Source organism: Peromyscus californicus, unplaced genomic scaffold (assembly GCF_007827085.1).
Source record: "Peromyscus californicus insignis strain IS unplaced genomic scaffold, ASM782708v3 Scaffold_7__1_contigs__length_154581171, whole genome shotgun sequence".
Taxonomy (NCBI): Eukaryota; Metazoa; Chordata; class Mammalia; order Rodentia; family Cricetidae; genus Peromyscus; species Peromyscus californicus.
Window position 1 is genome coordinate 106,791,571 of NW_026294595.1, and position 24,348 is coordinate 106,815,918.

Consider the following 24,348-nt stretch of genomic DNA (forward strand, 5'->3'; position numbering starts at 1 on the left):
GCCACCAAGGTCTATTCCCTTATTTAGCCACTGACTTGTTCCTGAGACTGATCACCAAGGTCCAACTATCAAAACATCAAAGTCCAACAATCAAAATTCATTATTTTGGCTAACCTAATTAAAATGCCCAATCAGAACTAACCAATGCCTCCTAGCTCTTCTAACACAGACATCCCTTGTTTGCCCTCTTAAAATGAACACCTGCAAAGCTATTTGCTGCTGTTTCTGCCCGATTCAGATCCAGCCACCTTGTCTCTTTGCCCTGCTTAATATGGGATCTCTGTGTTTGGTTTGTGCTTGGAAATTGCTATTTGGGTGTGGTCTGTGCCAATCCGGGGTCTAGAGAGGAGAACCCTGCAGTACTCAGGTCCCTTCAGATAGATAGATAGATAGATAGATAGATAGATAGATAGATGGCTCTAAGAAGCTCAAGGGAGACTTTTATTTTTTGAAACTGAATTCTCACTATGTTGCCCAAAGCTGGCCTTGAACTAGGATCTCTCTGCTTCAGTCTCTCAAACAGTTATGATAACAGGTGTGTGCCAATGTATCCGCTTATGTGTAGGCACCAATACTGAGATCATGGAAATGAGAATAATACAAGACTTGGTGGTGCATACCTGTAATCCCAGCCCCTGGGAGATGGAGGCAAGATTAACAGCTCCAGGGCAGCCACAACTACTACATGAGAAAAGAAAGCAAGCTGAATAGTGGTTTCCTGCAAGGGTGGGGTATAGGGTCCACCTGACAGGAGACTTGTGAGAGCCTGTGGGAGGTCAAGGGAGTCTGCCTCTGTGTGGTTACTCAGGCAGAGACACAGAAAAGCATACCAACCTGAAGATGCATGTACACCAACCTGAAGACATGTGCACACTAACCTGAAGACATGTGCACACCAACCTGAAGACAAGTGCATACTCACCTGAAGATATGTGCAGGCTGTAATGGATCTGGAATGTCTTGTGGAAGCCCTGTCAGAAGCATGGTCCTTGTTAGATAAAGAGGCAGCAAGAGGTTGGTTTGGGAAAGGAACTGACACAAAATCCTCCTAGGAATGAGCTTCAAGGAACTGGGAGCCATGGTCAGGCCTTGGGGTAGCAGAGGATTAAAAGGGAGCAGGACATTGTATCAGAGAAAACAAAATGGGGTCTTCATGGGAAGGGGAGGCTATTGCAGTCCCAGGGAACCAGCCCCAGGCTGCAGCAGGGCTCTAAGAGAAAGCCACAGCATCACGAAACTAAGACAATTTTTTTCTATCTGAGGGATTTTTAGAGGATAGGGAAAAAACTCATATATACTTTGGCTGGTTACTTGTCTTTATTTTCTCATGTTGCTTTTTCTCATCTCTTTGTTCTTCACAGATATATATACACCAACAGCATCCTTTAGGCAATGTAAAAGTTACATTTGAGGGTCACATTTCATTTCTTAAGTAAATGATAAGAAGCAGAGTCGTCCTGACAACATACATGTGATAAATCTCAACTTCTTAATTAGTGGGGCTGTAAAGTGCCGCTGCAGCTGCAGAGAAAGAATCAGTCTTTATGACATCTAACTAAAAAGATAATCTTATGAAGGATTAAAAAGAGTTATAAAGCTAAACTATGGAAGAGTCTGAGAAAAATAAAGAAATTGTGCATATATTCTATATTTCTAAGTGTAGTAACATTTGAAACTAACATTTTGTGATTAACAATCATAAAAATGTCAGTTTCTCTTGGACTGGGAGTGTTTACAGAGAGCTGTGTGGTAAATGCTTTTGTTGGAACTCAAGTTTACCTTAATTCTCTTAATATGAGCTCATTTTGGCACTCTCCAAGGCATAGGGGACACAAAGTATTTTAAATCTTAAAATACATGTATATATTTTTGTCCTGGGTGTAGCTTCTAATTATCTAAGAACACCTACAGCCCATATTTGGGGCTACAGAGTCAAGTTTTCTGTAGTCTTGGCTAGTCAGAATACATTTTCACAAATTGAGGTCAGGAATGGGTAGAAGGACTTAATCACTTGCCAGCTAGCAGTAATTGGGCTTTTTGTATTTGCATCCTAGCCCGATAGCTCAGCATGTCCTTGCGAACTAAGATAGGGAATGTTTATCTAAAAAATCATTATCAAGACACCTGGTCTAATCCGAAGTTACTTTGAAGCTTTAACTCAGCTGAGGGTATAAAAGCTGTCTTAGAGCTGAGGAGATACAACTGTTTTCCTATGTCAGCCTGAGCTATGCTAGAAAATAGCTCTCAGGGACTTATAATTCCTGACTTGTGTAGCATTACTTTGTATTCAATTGTTCATCAAAACTCTGTGTAAGCTAATATTATTGCTATCAAATGGACAACACAGCTTAAGGAGGAGTCATCTTCACAGATAAAGATCCCAATAGATCGGGCTGCATTCACGAGATAAACACACTACAATACAGGCAGTGGGGGATTTCCCGTAGCCGATGAGGGGAAAATTGCAATAGCGTGTGTGAAAATTACAGTCAGAAGCAAACGATAGTCCGGGGTCTGTGGCCCCACAGCCATGCTTAACAAAGTTTCCCATCAGAGAATTATTCACCTAGTGGGTTGGCATCTTGAATATTAATTGCCACCTGCTGTGCTATGTCGTGGCCCTTGGCAGGAGGCTTTGCTTCGAGACCTGGGCAGGAGATTCATTAAAGCAGCAGTAGGAGAGACGGCCACCTGGAGGCAGGACTGGGGAAGGGAAGCCCGGGAAGACCTCATTTGCTTTCTCTCTAGGCCTGAGAACCAGGGGCCCATCAGGTATCTCACCCGTCCACACTCAAGCAGCCAGGACTGAGATTCAGAGGAGCCATTCTTGGTCCTGGTGACCTAGTCATGGGACACAGAGGTCAACAGCTGAGGTCTGCTGGAGACAGGGAACAGGGTGGCATAGGGACAGAGAAGAGGCCCTCTACAGGGAGTCACCCCTAAACAAATCGTGTGCATGCTGGGCCACTTCCTCCTCTGTCAGGTGTCACACAGGGACCCACAATGGCCACACCCCCACACCCCCAGTGCCCTTCAGCTCCAGACTGTATAAAGAGGGAAGGATGAAGGGCCAAGGCCAAGGCACCAATCATCTGTCCAATGACTTTAAAATTAGCAACCAAAACTGTGAGGCAGCAGCAAAAGCAAGAAGGTCACAGCAGGTCCTGCAAGCTTCCTCCAAGATCAGTGTATCCTGTTCAGTAGTGCTATTGTAGCTGCTGAGGGCAAGGCCATCCTCAAGCAGGTCCCAAAGCACCAAGCCACACTGCTTCATGCTAGTGTGACTTCAGGCTGGGGTGAGAGGTGAGAGGTGACCACCTTGTCCCCGAGGGAGCATAAGGACCAGCGAAATGGAAGCCTGTGTTTTGCTCAAGGTTTGAATTCTCTCTCTCTCTCTCTCTCTCTCTCTCTCTCTCTCTCTCTCTCTCTCTCTCCCCCATCCACTTTCCGTACACTTGACTTGCTTAAAGACCAATGGTCTGAGGAGATGGCTCAGTGGACAAAACAGTTGCCAGGCAAACATGAGGACCTGGGTTCAAATCCCCAGGACACATCTAGACATCTGGCATGGTAGGGTGTGTCCTTGTTCCCAGTGTCTCTACATGAGATGGAAGTGGGACAGTAGTACCCCTGGGAGCTCAAAAGCCAGCTAGCCTGGTGACACAGCACAGTGGCAACCAACAGAAGAGCAAAAGAGACACTATCTGTCTGTCTGTCCGTCTGTCTGTCTCTCTCTAGAGAAACAATTTTATAAAAACTTCGCTAAGAGAGAGAGTAACAATTTTATAAAAACTTTAATGTGACAAATGAAAAGAAAATATTTAACAACGCTGATGTTACTGCTTTGAAAATGGCAAAGAGAGCTGCCAGGTTTATTGGGTGAATACTGTGTGCCAGGGTTTCTTCCACGAGGCAAGAGGAGTTTGCTTCATTCACACAACAACCTACCAGGTGGACCCTAGTAAAATCAGCCCATCTTACAGAAGAGGGGAGCCTGAGGCTTGGTGATCCGGGCACCACTGGCAGTCAGCAGGAACACGGGCTTCAAACCCACATGCACTCTTTTGTTCTTTTTTATGCTTCTGTCACATTTTGTTTCCTCCTTTTAAAAGTCTTTTACATTCTAGCCAGGCGGTGGTGGTAAACACCTTTAATCCCAGCACTTGGGAGGCAGAAGCAGGTGAGTCTCTATGAGTTCGAGGCCAGCCTGGACTACAGAGCTGAGTTCCAGGACAGCCAGAGCTGTTACACAGAGAAACGTTGTCTCAGAAAAAAAAAATTACTTTCATTTATTAACTTACTTATTGTGTGTGCATATGCGTGTGTGTGTGTGTGTGTGTGTGTGTGTGTGTGTGTGTGTGTGTGTGTGTGTGCAGGCATGCACATGACACAGCATGCATGTGGAGATAAGAACTCAACTTGAGGGAGACTTGAGGGAGTCGTTCCTCTCCTCTCATAATGCAGATTCTGAAGATTCGAACTCAGATCTTCAGGATTGGTGGCAAGCACCTTTCCTTGTGGGGCCATTTTGCTTGCTGCTTGTTCTCTTTTTAATAAACTTTATTGCTTTCTACTCCTCACCAGGAAGGCTGGAAGATCTGCTGGAGTCTCCCATCAAGGGTGTGGAGGTGGAGAGGGGCAGCAGACAGAGACGCCCTCTGCCTGTGCACCTGCCCTCCCCCCACCCAAAGCAGGACAGTGAGGATGGCGGGAGCCCTGCCTGAAGGTTTGGAGATGCCGGATCTGAAGGGCGCTCTCTGTCATGGTAGTGTGGCTGGTCCTTCTACTTGTTGGCCCTCTCGATCTGAGGCAGCCTCTCAGGGAAAACTCTGGGCTCCTTCTCCATCATGGAGGCCCTGCTGGTTGCGTGAGACCTGGCAGGCTAACTGAAGAGCAGGCTGAGATGACTTCTGACCTCTGTCATAGGCCATGTCCGGATCTGAATGAAAAATGTGCCTGGGACTCCCAGGAGTCCCTCCAAATACCGTCTGTTGGGACCACACATGACTTTATTCTTTGCTCAGTCTTAGAGGAACTCTCCATGTTGTTCAATCCATTCTTGTCATGAAAAGAATCATCTTCTGTCCTTTATCACTACACTCAAAACCCAAGCTTACCAACGGGAGGATACAAGCTGGGGTCTGCCCCACCGCCAAGCCTGAGGCAGAGTTCAAATGCAAACGCTCCATGCGGGAGCACAGGGAGGAGGGGGCATCATGCTGCAAGAGGACCCTTAGAGAGAAAGCAGAACACACCTCAGGCTTTGCCCAGCCAGGAGCAAGGGAGCCTTACCCACCAGCAAGCCTGGTACAAGGTAAAGTGGTTCTGGGCTGCCTCACATGATTCCAGACAGAGCAGAGATGGGCAGAGACAGCAGAGATGGGGACAGGCAGAGGCTTCTGCTGTGGCCCCTGGGTGGGACTAGAGTGCTGAGGAGATCTGACAGAGCATGCGGATAGGGGATCTTAGAAAGCTGTCTACAGAGATGTAGAGGGGAAAGCAAGGCTTGGCAGGCCTTGCACTCAGTCCTCTTGTTTTGAAGAATGGGAAACTCCAAAACCACACAGGGAAATTCAAGTTCACAGCCTGTCTCCCCGATTCTTGGCAGAGTCCTTCTTGTATGCTTATCCTATACCTTAGTATTGGGAAGCCTCATTCCTCGAGGCAAAGATTCCAGTGGGCGTCTCTGCCAGAGAACCGAGCGAAACCGCTTCAGTCCAAACAGGAGGTGAAGATGAAGGTGTCCGTCCTGAGGAAACAGAAGGCAGACTTTCTCAAACGCCATTGTTCTCCAGTCTCCAGCACACCAAGGCACTGTGGGGGCCAGCTGAAGGACACCCTGACTCCGGCTTTTGTCACTGCTTCCTGATATTGGTAAGATCAGGGGCTAGCCAGAAAGGAAACCCACTGAACAAAGAGAGAGGAAAGTCGGAGCCCCCCCCCCCCCCCCCCCGGGGAGAAGTTGCAGCTGGCCCAGCAGCTCCTGTGCTGTGCAGGGGGGTGGTGACTCTGAACACAAGCCTTTCCCTGGGAATAGACTAAAGGTGACATCACTGCCAACCGAGGCACCGGCTCGGAAGACAGGGACTGAGTTCAGCAGAGGGAATTTTTCCATATGTGTTTAAAACCTTGATAGACGAGCAGCGTGGAGGCGCCCATTCCCTCATGAGTCTCCACGCACCTCAATACTCCCAGCTCCTCTGAATGAGTGTTTGGAGGCCAGGCCCCACAGGTAGGGTCATATGAATCTGTCAAGATGAGCCCAGATCCAATCTCATCCACGTCCTTTCAAGAGTGGCAAATTCTGTGTTTTGGTGTCCCCACACAGAAGAATACCGAGGTTCTCAAAAACAAGGTGGTTAAGGAAGTTAGAGACAGACAAGACAGAGCTCCTGCTGAGGATCACTTGTCCCCAACCATCTCCAAAACACCCACTCCGAAAGCATCCCTCGTAGGTACTGATGCTTATCATAAATAACAAGTCTTGTTAACTTGTGTTTTTAGAGTGTGTGTGTGTGTGTGTGTGTGTGTGTGTGTGTGTGTGTGTGTGTGTGTGCATGTGCTTGCTCACATAGGCTACTATGAGCACGTGGAGGTCAGAGGTCGACCTCCAGTGTCTTTTTTCAGGCACCACTCCCTCTCTTCTGTTTGAGATAGGACCTCTCACTGGCCTGGACCTCACCAAACAGGCTCAACTGACCGGCCAACGTGCCACAGAGCTCTGCCCGTCTCTGCCGCCCTGGCACTGGGATTGCAAGCATTTACTGCCAGGCCCGGCCTTTTTTTCATACGGGTTTCAGTGATCAACCTCAGGTCCTCGTGCTTGCCTGGCCAACTGAGCTGTCCCCTCAGCCCTCTGGGGTTTTGCAATAATTCTGGCGTCTTTCCAGAGTTTTGTGAGGATTTTAGTCTAAGTAAATCCAAGAGCAACAGGGGTAGTTGCTTCCAGTGGAGGAGGCCAACACTAAGTGTCTCTACGCGGCCCACACGGGATGAGAACAAATGCTGTACCCATTAGGCCGATGAAGAAATGGAGGTGGACGGCATAGACTCGCAATGAAGGGAATCAAGATTTTCAACCTGAGAATTCTGGCTCAGGAAGCATCAAAAGATCTGGGAGTGGTGGTGGTGCACACACTTAATCCCAGCACTCAGGAGGCCGAGGCAGATGGATCTCTGTAAATTTGAGACTACCTGGTCTACATGGTGAGTTCCAGGTCAACAGAAGTGACATAGTGAAGCCTTGTCTCAAATTTATTCACTTATTTATTCAGTCATTGGTTTTTTGAGACAGGCTTTCTCTGTGTAGCCTTGGCTGTCCTGAAACTCGCTCTGTAGACCAGGCTGGCCTCAAACTCACAGAGATCTATCTGCCTATCTCTGCCTCCTAAGTGCTGAGATTAAAGGTGTGCACCATGACCACCTGGCCCTTGTCTCAAATTTAGGAAGGAAAGAAGGAAGGGAGGGAGGGGGGGGAGGGAGGGAGGAAATTAATAAGAAAGGAAGGGAAAATACCAAAGTGCAAAATGCACCAGAAATGGATAAAAACTGTGTCCAAAACCACTAAGTTTGGGAAAGCATAGCTCCAAGGTAGGAAGCGATCACATCTTTCCTCTTATCTTATGCGAGGTGCTATGGAACAAATGCACAAACCAAGTAAGGACATCAAGGTAAAAAATGTGGCTAACCTGGGCTACAATCAGAAGTACTAGGATGCAAGGTAGTGGTGCGCACGCCTTTAATCCCAGTACTCAGAAGCAGAGGCAGATGAATCTCTTTAAGTTTGAGGCCAGCCTGGTCTACAGAGTGAGTTCCAAGACAACCAGGGCTACACAGAGAAATCCTGTCTCAGATGGGGAACAAAAAATAAAAATAAAAATAAAAATAAAAATACTAACACACACACACACACACACACACACACACACACACACACACACACACACACACACACACACACACACACATATACACACACACACACACACACACACACACCCCTCTCCCTTCCCACCCAACTTGGCCTGCCCTGCTAGGGCTGGGGAATGGCTGTTATGGTGTATCATCACCACCAGGGGGCGTCATAACACCGCCCAACTCCAGCTGCTTTCACAGTTGATGGACTGCTGGAAAGATGCCTTCCAAGGAGTTCTCTTTTTCTTTCTCCTTTCTTTCTTTCTTTCTTTCTTTCTTTCTTTCTTTCTTTCTTTCTTTCTTTCTTTCTTTCTTTCTTTCTTTCTTTCTTTCTTTCTCTCTCTCTCTCTCTCTCTCTCTCTCTCTCTCTCTCTCTCTCTCTCTCTCTCTCTCTTTCTTTCTTTCTTTCTTTTTTTTCATTTTCATAAGCCATTATCTAGCCAGGTTGAAAGAGAGGCTAATCTCTCCTTAGCTCCAAATCCTTCTCAGGATAGACAACGACCTTGAAACTCTCCCAGAGGCACCAGGATAGGAAGTAGGGCCAGGAGGCGCTGTAGTACCCTGCCTCCACAGGTACCCTCTGGAGATGAGTTCTTTAGACTTCCCTGGTGAATGCTGGAAGAACATCAGTTGGGAGGTCCTTCATGGTCAGAAATCGATGTGAAGGGTGTCTGTAAGACACATACACTGCCTCACACATTCATCCATTACCCCAAATCCCAGAGGGAATAAGAAAGAGGGAGGTGCTCCAAGATGTCATAACTTAGCACAATGACGTCACAGTACAGTATTGTGATGGCACAGTTGTGTTATGATGTCACGGTGACACACTGGTTCACTGTAATGTTAATGTGTAGCATGGTAATGGCACAAAGGGGCAATGTGACAGCACAAGGCCACGTTATGACGTCACAAAGGAGTATTGTAATGGCACAATAGAATGCGGTGATGTCACCATTCAGCTTTGAGCTGTCAGGGTGGGACGTGTCAGGGTGGTGGCAGAAATGCAGCAGTGTGATGACACAGTTCACATTGTGAGTTCACATGGAGCATTGTGATGCCACCATAGAGCGTTGTGGCACTCACTAAAGCCTCGAGATGGTCCAGTGGAACTGGCTGGGTGGCACAGGCACGATGGAGTGATGGGAAACAGAAGAAAGAACTCTGATAAACTCTTACCCAGGAGCCACAGGAAGAAGTCCCCCCACCGAGGCGTGCGTATACTTGAATTCCATCCCACCAAGAGAAGCCTGTTTCTAACCCCACAGATCCTTGGGTGAGTTCATCCAGAAATCAGTGGCCATGTGAGCTCATTCCATTGGGAAAATCACGCCCTCCTTCAGCACAGATAAGAAAGGTGTCTTGAACAGAGAGAATATAGCAGTGAACAAAATAGAGAGCTCTGTTTTCTGGGATGTATTCTCTTTCTACAGAGAAAGGAATGGATAGTAAGCAAAGTTCTACAGCTGCGTGGATGGGTGGAACAATGTAAAGGATGCCTGAGAAAGGGCTGGGTTGGGGCTGCAATGCTGACTGCATGGGGGTGTTTGATTGTTCTGATTGTCCGGAATAGCCTCGCAGTGCATCTTGGGCTAGCTTCAAACTCACTATGTAGCCTGGCCTCGCTATTCTCCGACCTCACATCCCGCCCGGGTGCTGGGATCACAGGTACTTGCCATGATCACGGTATACCCAGATGTGCACTGAGAAGAATTCCTGGGGATGGGAGGCATTAACTGGGCTGTCAAGATGGGCTGAATCCTGGGAAGTGAGAATGAAGTGGAATTAGTTGGTCATGCCAAGATCTGCTATCTCCTCCCGCTGTGGGGGTGTGGGTGGACAAAGGAGCAAGATCACAGGTGTGCAAGGATCAGCTGGGGGCCAGGATGAGATCTTGAAGACTGTGTAGGAGTTCTAAATTCATCCTGGGTGCAACTGGAAGCCACTGGGGGTCGAGATGAAGGGAAGGTAGACAGACTCCTAATCTGATCAGTCCTGGGACCATGGCCAGGCAGATTAAAGAAGGGCAAGGAAGCAGTCGTAAAGGGTCCAGAGATAGGAGTGGTCTGGAAAGTAGATGGGTGCCTTGGAACCAAGCAATACCTTAGCCACAGTTAGGAAACATGAGAGGGACCAGACGGAAGCCAGGAAATTAAGGAAGTGCCAGGCTCACTGGAAGCACCCCAAGGTCTGGGCTGCTCAGCAAGTAGACAGCAGCGCATGCTCCCAAAGACTGCCAACAGTACTGCTACAAAGTGAGTCAGGAGAAAAGAGACTCGGGTGCAATCCATGAGAAGGAAGGCCACTGTCAGGCCACTGGCCTGTACTCTGCAAACATCCGCTCTTAGGGCTCCACAGAATGGGCTAAGGAGGCCTGGTGAGCCAGAGCCCAGACACTGGCTTGGCCCCCACAGAACAAGGTGAAGCCAGGGCTTCATGAAATACCTGTCAGTATTTCTGTCTAGCAGTTACCTGCAGGCTCTGAGCTCCAAGGCAACCTCAAGCACCAATGGCGGGCCCCCTCCGGGCAGGAGAGCCAACCCAGGACTGGAAAAGACCTCGTGGGAGGTGAGGCGAACTGGACCAAATCACTTAGTTGAGCACAAGAAAACGGGTGACTGTGACATTTCCTTCATGCTTACAAAAAGAGCAAGCCGGCCTTCTAAGTCACTGCCTGCCTCCTCCTCTGGGACGCGTGTCTTTGCAGAGGTGACAATGCTGTAAATGCCCGTTTTTGTGTCCATATCCAGGACCTTACTTGTTCCTTGTGTCAAATTCCGGGCTGGGGGAAAGAACCCAAGCTTTCCCAGCTGTGTGGGGAATGCCCCAGCATTGTGTGCTGACAATGAAAGAGAGAGCTGGCTGAGAAGGGAAACCAGGAGCTGGGGCTACAGTGCGCACCAGGATGTTTATGGTCCGATCTGCCTGTGTTGTGCGTTTTCTTGTCCACTGAACAAGGGTCAGCTGACCAAGGGCATTCTGTATGTCTAACCTCACCTTTCCCCAACAACTCTGTGTCTTCCGGAGCACAGTGAGCTGGAAAACACCCCTAAAGCCATCAGGTCCAAGCCCTGGGACCTGTGAATTCTATAGGGAGACTGGCCTTGCAAGTGAGACGAAGAGGGACCAAATATCCAGAATTATTTAGGAGGACCCTAAACAAATATTTGTAGTGTCAAACCAGGCATGATGGTACACGCCTTTTATCCTAGTGCTTGGAGACAGAAGCAGGCAGATCTCTGCATTTGAGGCCAGCCTGGTCTACAGAATGAGTTCCAGGACATCTGGGACTACTTAGAGAAACTACTTAGAAGAAAGAAAAAAAAAAGGATTTGGAATATCACCTGGAGTGGAAGTGGGTATTATTTTAGGACATCCAAGAAATTCTGAGATGAAGAAATGATGCTAAAGTAAGTTTACAGATGTGCAGAAGAGCTGAAATATTTACCTCGTATATACTACTACTTTAAGCAGCTGCACCCCATGCTGCAGACCCGGTCCACACTCACATCCCTGCTTAGGAGAAGGAGCGCTAAAGTGGAGCAGGACCGTCCTCATCAGGGGCATCATGCTTGGACTATCCAAAGCTACTTTAAGTGTTGGATAAAGTTTCGAGTTAACTTTAAGCTCACTAGAATGTAGGGCTTTGGGATCAGAGTCAAGCTATGGAGCTGGGAATGCCTTGGGCATCTCTGTGGCTCTTATGTCATTAGAATTCTTTATGAGGGCAATCTGTCATTAAGAAGGTAATGTAGGTTAGGGCTCTCAGCAGGGAGTATGTGGGCTTATGGAATTTAGTTTAGTAATTAGTTCATGGTTAATTAGGCCTTAAATTTGTTGGTATTGGTGGGGGGAGTTGAGGTCAATCATACATTAATCCATCATCATTGGGAATTCAGGGTCTTCAGGGGCAATAGATCCCTAAGCACAATTAAAGTCAAAGAATATAATCAGAGCTTTGCTTGAAGGCATGAATGTGTTCAGTCATAGGAAGTGATGACGAGCTGTTGTCAAGATGGCTACTCCATTGCATGTTGGAGCTGAGGATTCTTGAATCATTAATGTCCAAGTCTTTGAAGTTGTTAGCTTTAGCATCCTTGAGACTGGAAAATTGGTTGTCAGTCACTATGGCAACATCCCTGAGATAAACAACCTAAAATGATGAAGTTGTTATTTGAGTTCCTGGTTTCAGAGGGCCCAATCTGTGGTTGGTTGGTTCTCCTGCTCTGAGGCCTGGAATGAGGCAGAACATCGGAACAGGAAGTACATGGTGGAAGAACTCACCATGTGGTAGCCCAGGTCTCAACATCTGCTTTAAGCAGATAGTGACCTACTTGCCCCCCCCCCCCCCCCCCCCCCCCCGCCAAATAGTGCCACAACCCTTTAGTGTGAGGGCCTTTGGAGTGTGTTTAGGAACCAAATCATAACAGTTGAGACTCTGGCTTCATTGAAACTGCTTGGAGTCATTTGAGGTTGAGGGTAACTTTTAAACAATTACAGTTCTGTGTGGTGTGAGAATTTTAGGTGCATTTAAGATCTCTTGGGCCTTTGGGGGTTTTTTGGACTATTGGACTTCAGAGTCATTCACATAAATCTGAAACTTTATGGGCAGGTGTAGGATAAGATCTAAAAGAGTCTACAGGATCCTTAGGGTTCAAGGCTATTCCCGGTAGTTTTAGGGTCATGTGGAATAATTTTGAACTGAAAGATTTGAAGGTCATCTCAGAAACCTCAGTCTCTTTTGAGTTGTCTGGGATCTTGTAGTTCAGGTTTTAGTTTTCTTAGGCATGTCTTAGCATCATTCAGGTATACTGAGCTTCCAGGCTTGCTGTTAACATGTGTTCTGTGGCCTACCAGCAGTACTAGCCCCTGGAAGCTTGGTAGCACAGATCTCAAGGCCCTCACCAGATGTGATGGATCTCAGTCAACATTTTAACATGATCAGTCAAGATTTGCTTTCCATATCCAAGGTATTAAAGCTCTGTGCTAGAGCAGCATTATGGGTTGGATCTTACCTGTTGCCCAAAGGTCATCTGTACAAGGCTTGGCTGCCAGTCTGTCCTGTTGGGAAGTGGTAGAAACTTCAAGGATTGGGGTCTTGTTGGAGGAAGTCAGGTCACTAGGGGGTCTGTTCTTGGAAGGAATATTTGACCCTCCCTCTTTCCTCTTTCATTTCCTGCTTGTTTTTCGTGATTTACACCTCTTCAGAATCTTTAAGATTGTTTAAGTCTTAGGGTAGTTCTTGGGGTTCACTTGGGGTAGTTCAGTGTCATAAAGGATTTAAGATTATTTGGAGTGATTATGGTGCACCGGATAGTTTGAGATGATCTAAGGCCATTTTTAAAAAAAGTTTTCCTAAGATTTTATGGGTATCTTGTATGGGTGTTTTGCCTGCATGCTTGTCTGCACACCACATGCATGCCTGGTGCCTGTGGAGGTCAGCAAAAAGTATCAGAGCCTCTGGAACTGGAGTTGCAGATGATTGTGAGCCACTATGTGGGAGCTGGGAATGGAACCTGGGTCTTCTGCAAGAGTTTTTAACTGCTGAGCCATCTTTCCAGCTAAGATCATTTTAGAAGGGATTAAGGTTGTTAGAAAATTTAGATTGGGATGCTGGGCTTGTTAATACTGAAGCTTGAAGTTTCAAGGTCTTTGTGCTTAAGATAGATCTGGAAATTCATTCCTTACATATATATCACAGTGCCTGACAAAGGCCAGGTACCACTCAAGGTATTTGAGTCATCCTCACGGAGTCTATATTTTTAGCAGAAAGTGAACACATCAACAAATTCAGGCAGCAAACTGCTTTGAAGAAAATGAAAGCGGACAGTAACTGAGGCTGATAGCTAAGCTCACTCCAGGAATAGCACCAGCCAGAGTTGCGCTCCATCAGAAAGGAGACAAGCTCGTGATGAGCTGGGAAAGATTGTTCCAGAAAGAGGGAGTGGCAAGTTCCAATCCTGGACGCAGGGTGTTTGGCATTTTTGAGGGGCAGCAAAGCCAGAGAGCAGCACAGTGACCGTCCAGAAGGTGGGAAGCAACAGACAGGATCCCTGGGGCTAGGACGTTTAGGTGGAGTTGGCTAGAGAATTTAGATTCTCTCTCTCTCTCTCTCTCTCTCTCTCTCTCTCTCTCTCTCTCTCTCTCTCTCTCTCTGTCTTCCTTCCTTCCTTCCTTCCTTCTTTCCCTCTTTCTTTCTTTCCTTCTTTCTGTCTAAGAGTTTTGGCCACTAGGGGTCATCTAGGATCTTTTAGGATTCTTTGGGGTCATGTAGGGTTGAATAATAGGAGTTTACAGCTTAGTGTTGTTTTCATATATCATGTCTCAGTGTTTTGCATGGGATGATGCATCATTGCTTAGGGTTGTCTGGATTTGGATTTGGAAGCTTATAGGATTGTTTGGTGACGTGGTTCTCAAGCTTAGTGCATATAGGCACACAGGTAGGAGTAAAGCTTGACAGGAATTAGATCAGAAATTGCATGAGGAGTTGTATTAGAAAGCCTGCTGCAAGGACCCTGAACATCTTCCTTTGACATGGGAATAGTCATGCACCTGCACACACACACGAACCTACATCATATACACAGACAACACACTCATACTCTGCACACAAACCGCATACAGAATACACACACACACACACACACACACACACACACACACACACACACACACACACACACACACACTTTTAAAAACAAAAGAAGACCAGTCTTAGGAGCCACACACACCCCAAAATAGAATCTGAATCTCTTAGTATGTACTATAGCCATCAGCATTTTTAGAAACTGCCCAGGTGATGGCAATGTATGCCTCAGATTCATGTAGAGAAGCACAAAAGTACCCTGACCTAAACACCACCATCTCGTGAGAACTCCAAGAGAGAGATGCAAATCTCCATCCACCTCTCTGCAGAATGAGGAACTGCTGTGGCCCAGCAGGCTAAGGGGCAAGTTCCTGTTGATTCTGTTACTCACTGAAGCTCGAAAACACTAACATGAGGATTTACATGGATTTTTCAGGATCCTTGAGGTTTTGAGGGTGGGGAATTCTGCGGGCATTTTAAGATCAGTCAGCTGGGTAATTTTCATGTCATGTGTTGTTGGTTTAGTGTATATATTCTGAGCAGGCACCAGAAAAGGCATCTGAGGCAATTATTAATTCTATCTGATAATTGCCTGAGTCAGTCCAGAAATAATCATCACTACCACTATCTCTCAACTCTCACCCGGTTCTTGAACTCGTAGCCCAGGTCCCGGGTGCCTGTGAGGGGTGGGGGAGCATGGAGTGGTGTGTGTGTGTGTGTGTGTGTGTGTGTGTGTGTGTGTGTGTGTGTGAGAGAGAGAGAGAGAGAGAGAGAGAGAGAGAGAGAGAGAGAGAGAGAGAGAGAGATCCACATCTTTGGATTTAGTAAACAAGAAATTTTATGTAAAAGCCCACATAATAGAAATCTAAAGAAAACCTAACTCCATCATTGTGTTTTTGTCTTCACGGACTTTTACACATCTGCCTGCATGTGTATCGAGCAGTTTTTGTTTTCATGGACTTTTACACATCTGCCTGCATGTGTATCGAGCATGCTCTTTTATCACTTTCCATGGTAACTGCTCTAGTTTCCTTTCTGCTGCTGTGACAGATACCCTGATGAAAAGCAACACAGGGAGAGAAGGCTGACTTCCTTGGTATATTGAGGTTACCTGAGTCTATAGATAAATTTGGGGAGCCTGCTACGTTTCTAATCTGTGGATAAAGTCTATTTTTCCATTTTATTTTCTCATCTTATATTAGATTCTATACCTAGAAATACAATATATTTTATACATTCCCATTGTTTTAGCAACTTTGAAAATTCATTTAATGTTTCCTCTGCTTCATCTCTAGACATTAGACTCAGCCTATACTTTCTGGCTTCTTTTATTGGGTCATAGATGTTGTTACTTCTGGTTTGTTTTGTTCAAGAGCTTTGGGCCAAACTACGTAATTTTGGTGTCAATTTGTGTGACTGCCAAAATCTGATTATGGAACTTTAACCAAAATTATATTTCTCATATATAGTCCTCATCTTTAGGTCTTTACCCAGGATCATTTTGGATCAAAGCTTTTGAATGTACCAGACAGTTATTTGATATGTGTGGGAGTTCTCAACAGTTTCTTCCCCAACTAAAACCCCAGACATCTCTGAGACATAATTACCTTCCATTAATTGGACACACCCACGCTGTCCTATTCCTTCTGCCCCAATCTTGGCTTCAGTTACCCTTCCAGAAGCCTGGGGTGCTCTGCCTTGGTACTGCTGACCCCAGGCGGTTATGCAGGTGTGGGTTGGGGGTCCATGGCAACTCAGAGGGGCTTGGTGACTAGCAGGGGGCATTCAGGGTCAAGAGTTGTGGAGTGACACTCAGGACACTAACCTCTTGTCAGATATGTGTTTTACAAAAGTCTCCACTCGTCCCATGGGGAAGCTTTTCTTTTTTTTTTTTTCTTTTTTTTGGAGCTGAGGACCGAACCCAGGGCCTTGTGCTTGCCATGTGGGGAAGCTTCTCAGCTCCATGTAGTTACACAGAGTTCCAGGTGTTTGCTTTTGTTGCATGTGACATCCAAAAGGTCAGGACAGAAGCTATCATTTAGAAGGTCAACTCAGTGGCTAAGAGCACTGGCTGCTCTTCCAGAGGACGTGGGTTAGATTCCCAGGACACACATGGCAGCTCACAACCATCTGTAACTCCACCTCCAGGGGACCCAACACTCTTTACTGGCCTCTGAAGGCACCAAGCATGCACAGGGTGCACATATAGAGATGCAGATAAAATGCCCATACACATAAAATTAATTAATTGATATATTAAAAAAGATTCATCAATTCTAGAACTCAACATGGTGTTAACTGTGGTTGTTAATTGTGGAGTGTGGTTGTTAATACTGTATTGTTTACTTGAAATTTTCTGGGAAAGTAGAACCAAAGTGTCCTTACATTACAACCCTGCCCCCAAGACATTCAATGTGGTAACTGCATGATGATGAATGTGTTAATTAATGTTACTGTAGCAACCATTTCATATTGTACAGCAAATCAATTTTATTGAGGTATAATTGATAAAAGTTGTGCCCATTCAATGATGACTAGGATGATAAATAAGCATAGCTGTTAATTTCCCATGTGGCTCCTACCAATGTGCCTACAGTTTTAAAACTTGTAAATATAACATAATTTATAAATATGTATTAGTAATGTGTCACTTATATAGAGTGAGTGTATATGTAAATCACATGTGTTTTTGAATCATCAGTACTGATGGTTTTGGAGGGGGATTGTTTTGGTTTTGGGTCACTTTAAAGGTAGCAATGGCGATTTTACCCAAGTTCAGTTTTGAGTAGTGTTTGCTTATCCTTAAGTATCCCAGTAACTTACGGAGGTGCATCTCAGATCTACCAGTAGAGTCTTGAACTCAGAACCCCACTGGGTAGGAACTACAGCATGTGAGACAGACAACATGACACCAAATCAAACCCATTTCCACAAAGCACAGCAAGAGGCGCCAGTTCCCTTGCAGGTTGCTGATATTTGTTGGATAATCTAGACACTGACTTTTATGAGACCTACTGTGTGCCTGGATCTTTGTGAGACCCCAAACCAACCATTTGTCTCTTGTCTATGTCACCAACACCCCTGTGACATGCAGCATGAAAATCTGCTGCATTTTGAGGAAACATCATTAAAATCCTTTCTTGGTTGTTTTCTTGTTCTAGAGAACAAAGTATGGTCATTTTTATCCTTCCTGACCAGGTTTCCCCAGGAAGACAACTGTAGATCACATGTTCAAGTTTTATAAACCAACCAACCATCCTTCCCCTCTGCATTAGTCAGGAGTCTCTAGAGAGACAGAACAAAGTGTGTGTGTGTGTGTGTGTGTGTGTGTGTGTGTGTGTAGAACTCACAAGGAATTAGTGGAATAAGACACAAGCCAACCAGTGTTGAAATGAGTGCTGGCTGGAGCAGGACAGAGGAACTAGGAAACACAGGAGCTGTGGCCGGCCATGCCTACAACCGCTGCATTCACTCAGACTCTGTAGAGCACATGACAAACTCAAGTTTGCCTTTGGGAACATTGTGGAATTAAAAATAAATAAATAAATGCCTACTTTCAACCCACAGCTGGTTGAATCCAATTACATGGAATCTGCAGATAGAGAGATCTGACTGGATTACACACACACACACACACACACACACACACACACACACACGGAGAAGAGATGTGTTAAGGCATTTGCTTATGCAGCTGAAGTTACAGTTCAAGTTGGAAGTACAGGACAGGTTGGAAGCAGAACTACTCCTTCCTTGGAGACTCAGTCTTTTTTTTTTTTTTTTAAAGGACTCCAGTTGCTTTGATGAAGCCCATCCTCATTGTGGAGGGTAATCTACTCCAAGTCTACTGATTTAAATGTTAAATTCACCTAAAAAACAAAAACCAACCAACCAACCAAAGAAAAAACTCACAACAACATCCAGCATTTGATCCAACATCTTGGACTATGGCCTAACCAAGTGGACAACTGCCACCAGCCACCGTGCACTCAGAGCTTCACCAGAGTGGAACTTAGGTGGCAGTCTGAAAGCCATGCTCGTGGAGACCACTCAGTGGGTGCTTCCAGTGAAGCAGGGCCGGGTCCCCAAGCATGGTTTGCAGAACAGATTCATTCAGAATCCTAATGAGCCAGGATGCCCTCAGGGTGGAATCCAGCCCCACTCTGCGGCAGGCCCCAGCTCTTCTACCACACTCGGTGTACCAGTGGCCTCAACTAGACTCACAGAAGAATACACATGTTTTTCTTCTGATCTGAAAGAGTCAGTGGTTTGAATGTGTTCCCCAAATTCACTTTGTCCCCAGTGGCAGAAGTGCTGTGAGGTGATGGGTCATTAGAACTCTGCCCTGGCGAACGGAATAATCTGCTCATGGTGTGTAGGATCGTGGGCTATTGTAGGAGAGGTTTTGTCCTTAGCATGCCCAAGGCTGAGTTCAACTCCCAACACTGACAAAATAGAACAAATCTGCCGGGCGGTGGTGGCGCATGCCTTTAATCCCAGCACTCGGGAGGCAGAGCCAGGCGGATCTCTGTGAGTTCGAGGCCAGCCTGGACTACCAAGTGAGTTCCAGGAAAGGTGCAAAGCTACACAGAGAAACCCTGTCTCGAAAAACCAAAAAAAAAAAAAAAAATAGAACAAATCTGTAAAACGGATTTCTCTCTCGCATGTCTTCTCGGTCTTGCTATCTGATCCCACCATACATCACAAAGGCGCTGACTCCATGCTTGTAGACCTTACAGGCTCCAGAATATGAGCTGTAAGTTTTCATAAGTTTCTAGCTCTCTGCTATTTCGTTATAGCAACCCCAAATGGACTAAAAAACATTACAGCTAAGTCTGGGCACATTCAAGCCATAAACCCCAGGGGAAGGAACTTGGCTTAGGAGCTGAACTGTGCCTTCACTTTATAACCAACCTCCAGATGCAGAGTTCCCCTCCCAAGACCCACCCTCCACCTTACAACTGACCTCTAGAAGCAGAGTTCCCCTCCCAAGACCTACAGACCGAACCCACAGGGACTTTCTTCTAAAACGGCTTTATTTAAATAAGGTCTAAGTCAGGTGCATTAAAAAAAATTTTTTTCAATAAAAGGTTACAAAACCACTGAGGCCTATGGACATCTGTTTATTAGTTCAGAACCCACGGTTGAACCAAGTCGTGTACCATTCCTAATAGGTGAGTTATGACAAAGCAAAAAAGACTCCACACAACTAAGAGGAAACCTGAAGGAATACTAGTAGGAACCCCAGAAGCCAGCAGCCTGGAGATTGAGGCTTTTCCAAAAGTTCACAGTTAAGCACCTCAGTGCTCAGTTTAATGGGAGCATGAGGAGGGGAGGGAGGTGTATCCCAAGACTTGGTGAACACTTTCAATTATGTCTGAAGGAAGGGATGGCACACGGGGTTTATCTCTCCGATGCTCTCCCATCTGGCAGAAGCCAGACTTGACAGAAAACAACCCAAGTAAAAACTTCAAAGCAGGCAGGCTGTGGGAGTGAGTTCAGGGCGGCCTTCTGCTGTGGGACACTAAGACTCCTTTGGTCACTGGCCATATTTCTTGCTTGGAAATGTATCCCTGATCCCCAAGTTCTCCAAGTTACAAAGCTTCAAATAAACTATGGGTTTTGTTTTGAGGTTTTACTGTTCTTGTCATTTTCTAAGAGCTGGTATTTCTTGAGTGTGCTTGCCATTCGGCCAGATTCCTCATCTACCCTCCTGACACCAAATAAACCCACAAAACACAATCCCTGCCAAGCTGTTTTTGCATGGACAACAGATTTTGGAAGATGATCATATGCCACAGATAAAACGATAAAATGTCTTTATCTGGAAGTTTCTAGAAATAGTTAGGAAAGGAGAAGGGTGCAAATATTTCTTCTCAGAACATCATGACTCCGACCAACATCTTGGCCTTGGGCTCTATGTCCTCTTGAGGCTCTCTCCCCAGCCTTGGCTGCTGTCTGTCCAGTGTTAGCAGTGTGCCCTTCACCAGTAGCCCAGGCAGGCTGGTGTTTGTGCTTTGGGCCCCTTTCCAACTGACGCCCACACCTGCTTTGAGCCGTCACCTTCCCACCAGTGTGGTCGCTGAGAAGGTGAGCCTGTGCTTGACTTCCCCACCCCACTCAGATGGAGTCGGGTGTCCTCTTCACGTGACCGCCTTGTCACATAAGCCTTTTCAGGGGAAAAAGGAGTTCAGATGAGGCCAAATCACTTTTCACAAGTTGGATTAACTCCCCCCACCCCCCATGCATTGGTCTTTTATTCCACAGGATTTCAGGTTCATTGCACACAATTACATAAACCTACACGAATCAATCTTGAGGTTCAAGGCTTCGAAGCCAAGTGGCACCAGTGAGAAAATCCAGTCGCCACCATAAAGGTCTGTTTAGCTGCGGCTATTTTAAAGGTTTCCAAAGTTCATGGGGTGGGGTGGCGCTTGGTGCTGGAGTCGGAAACCAGGTCCTAACATACTAAGTAATCCCTCTACCCACACCCAGCTGCTTTTTTCTTGTGGTACTAGAGATGGAAGTTGGCTTCTTACATGCTAAGTAAGTGCTTTACTACCCAGTCACATGCCCAGCCAAGTTCCTAAAATTCTTGATCAGTTATATGGATGTGAGAAATGATTCTAGGGGATGGGCCAAGATGGATTAGTGGATATGTACCCCAACTCTCTTTCTGAACCCCACACTTTAAAAGGCATCACCTTGGCAACACTTTTTGGAGAGCCTGGCAATCCGATACTCTCCAACAGTCACAGATTAACAGGGTCACAAAGAACCTTTATAAACCAGAAATCCTTTCCCAGTAAGAGACAGTGCTCTGTGGAAAGCCCCCTAGCTCCCAAAGGAGAAGTATGGGGCAGTATAGGCTCTGAAGAGTCAAGATAAAAATAACTGGAAGGGAAATTATCCAAATCATTTTCTCAAATATTTGCATCTGCAAAGCTGCTCTTCATCTGTAATAAAGGACCCCCAGCTCCCTGCAGAGTTTTATGTTTTACTGAAGTCCACCGAAGCTTCTGATTATCAGAGAAGCTGCCTCCCCTGCCCCTAATTTTGTGCTTTGCTCATGTCCACTGGAGTGTACGACTGAGACCAAGGCGCTCTGGGTTCCCATCACACTGCCCATAGGATGGACGGTGCTACCCCGGCAGAGGAGCTAGGTTGCTAAGTGGCATCCAGCAAAATGGCCGGCCACAAGCCATCATTTGAAAGCCCACAATGAGACCTTCTAAGGAGGGTGGAGAACAGCAACACAGTTACACAGGAATAGGTCTGTTACAGAGGTCCACCTTCCTTAAAAGGCACTCTGGTCAGGGGCCCTCGGTCCCTCAACTGCTCCGCTTCTAGAGCTTTCTTGAGAGCAGATAGGGAAGGGCACTTTGTGGCAGTGAGGCTCAGAGATGCCTGAGTTACAGGCTGCTCATCTTGCTTGGTTGCATTTCATAGACCAGCACCAAGCTCCGAGAATCTGTCTGTCCCTCCTCAAATGGCACAAGCCACACAAGCGGCCAGCTACCTGACAGTGTCCCTAATGGAGGGTGTACAGGGCCATCCCTGCCCATTGTGCCAATGAGGCTGATTTGAAAAATCAGCAGCACGGCTGCTCAGAGGCTAAGTGAGCACTGTCCTCTCTGTCCACACTTCATGGGATTCCCCAAAGAAATCCTTGATCCCTATGTTGACTCAAGAACAAGACGCGTCTTCATTCTCAGAGTCCATCTCCATGTATAAGGTGAAGGAGCTTGCAAGTGTGCAGAGGCCAGAAGGAATAACATGTTAGCTTCAAATGCAAAGCCTCAACTCCATGCGGGGACAACTCTTACTGATGTGATGGTGTGCAAGGGCTTGAAGGCGCCTGTCATTTCAGCAGGTGGCCTCTATCCTTCCCTTCAGCCCCACTGGTGCTTAGAAACTTCTGGATGCCATTTATCTCAGTACATACCCAGCCCTGACACATGAGCAGGTCAGAGTTGTATGCACTCCAGACACTTTCGTTTCAGAAGATGTTTCTTCAAGCCAAGGAGGACCCCAAGAATTGGAGTGGCAACTGAGAGAGCAGAAACACCCAGAAGCGTCCAAACACCAAGAACAGAGGCAGAAGCCATTTCTCCCAGGTGGACGTCCACATAGCAGAGGACATTCATTGTGCTATCTCCAACGACAACCTTTCCAGTGCAAAAACTCACGGACTCATTGCATCTGCCCCGCAGCGGTCTCATTTTCCATTTCCCTGGACCTGCCCCAAGGGCATGGCGCTGTCACTTCACCAATTCCCAAGGGTCTCACCGTCACCCATCCTTCTTGGCAAATGGGGAGAATGTCTGCTACAAACCTTCAGACATTCCAAATGGTGAGCCTGCAGAATCCTCTTCCCTTTCAAACATGGCAGATATGTGTGACTGCCGTTGGCACTCGAAGAAGCCAAAACCAGCCTTAGCTATTCCTCTCCTCTTCCTGCCCAGGAGCAGTATGTCTGCCAGCCTCATGGCACCTGTGCTGGCTGCTTGGAATTTAATTGCATGTGAAAACATGAGAGAGGCATATGGACATAATAAGTACACATACGCATACACGTGTGTGTACACACATACACTCAGGTATGTGAGCGCAAACACACACTCAGGTATGTGAGCGCACACACACACACTCGGGTATGTGAACACACACTGCGGGTCCTCCTAGAAATGAAAGCTCTTGAGAATGGAACAAAGGAGAGCAGAGATCCAGAGATGGGGGGCTTCTGCAGCTTCTGTGTCCTACTCCAGGGATCCATGCTGGCTTTGGCGGGGCGCTGCAGAGGTTCGGGTGGAAACATTTCTGTGGAAGGACAGTGCCTAGCTTCCCATGGGTCTTTTCAGGTCAGCAGGGGCCCCTGGAGTGTCTGGATTTCCCTTGTTCCTGTGGCTCAGATAGTCTCGGGGGTCTCTGCTATCTCCTCCAGCCTTTGCCGAATCATTAGCCGGAGCACAGTGTACCTGGGAACAAAAGCAGCCTGAAGTAGACGGCAGTCTACAATACACCTCTCGTGTTCCCCTACCCCCTGCCCCCGCTCCCCCGCCACCCAAGCAACACCAGAGCCCAACCATCCTGCCTCTGAGCTCTCATCACTGGACATAGCAAGTGTTCAATAAAATGTCAGTGAAAACAGGAAATAAATATTTAGCTTTATCCTCCAACACCAGATTAACGACCTTCTATTATATCCACAAAAGGCCGTCTACTCTGTGACTAAAATGAAATCATCGATTCCTCCCAGAAAGAATTTTGCTGTACTCTTCAACCCAAATGAAGTTTCCAGAAGAACACATCTAAAGGGAGGAAGGACGGGAAAGACTTTAGAGTGGACGGCTCAGGCCATCTCTGCTCTGCAGACCACCTTCCTAAGGTTCCCAGAGTATCTGTGTCTTAGCATTCTTTGCCTGCACCCCTTTGGGACATGCCCCAGAACCTGTGTGGACCCTCACTTGACCTTCAGACTCTGTCCTCAAATAACCTCAGACTCTGAGCCTCATCTGAGGGAATGCCAGCTTCCTTCTGGGAGCCTCGTCGCCCTGCGGTGACAGCACCAAGTCATTGTCTGACCGGGCCTCCTCCCGAAGGCTCGTGTGTGTGTGTGTGTGTGTGTGTGTGTGTGTGTGTGTGTGTGTGTGTGTGTGTGTGGAGCCTGGTCTCCACATGGTGATGTTGGGTCATAGTCGAATTAATATAGTCTCACAAGACTCCAGTTAGTTCTTCAAATAACAAGTTCTTATCAAAAACTCACCCCAAGTCCCTCCCTCTCTAGCTTCCTGTCTCGTGTGTGATTATCATTGCCACACCATCTGCCATGAGGCCCTCACCAAAGC

At 46.7% G+C, this 24,348-nt stretch overlaps 1 protein-coding gene across 3 annotated transcripts in view; it reads right to left on the reverse strand.

The window, feature by feature from the left end:
* Positions 1–19,603: 19,603 nt before the first annotated feature.
* The window catches only part of Rassf2 (Ras association domain family member 2), a 38,946-nt gene continuing 34,201 nt past the window's right edge, over positions 19,604–24,348 (reverse strand). For all 3 annotated transcript variants that reach the window (XM_052724697.1, XM_052724696.1, XM_052724698.1), the window contains exon 11: positions 19,604–23,478. In XM_052724697.1, coding sequence (XP_052580657.1) covers positions 23,409–23,478 — 70 coding nt within the window. In that variant the 3' untranslated portion in view covers positions 19,604–23,408. The remainder of the gene's footprint in view (positions 23,479–24,348) is intronic.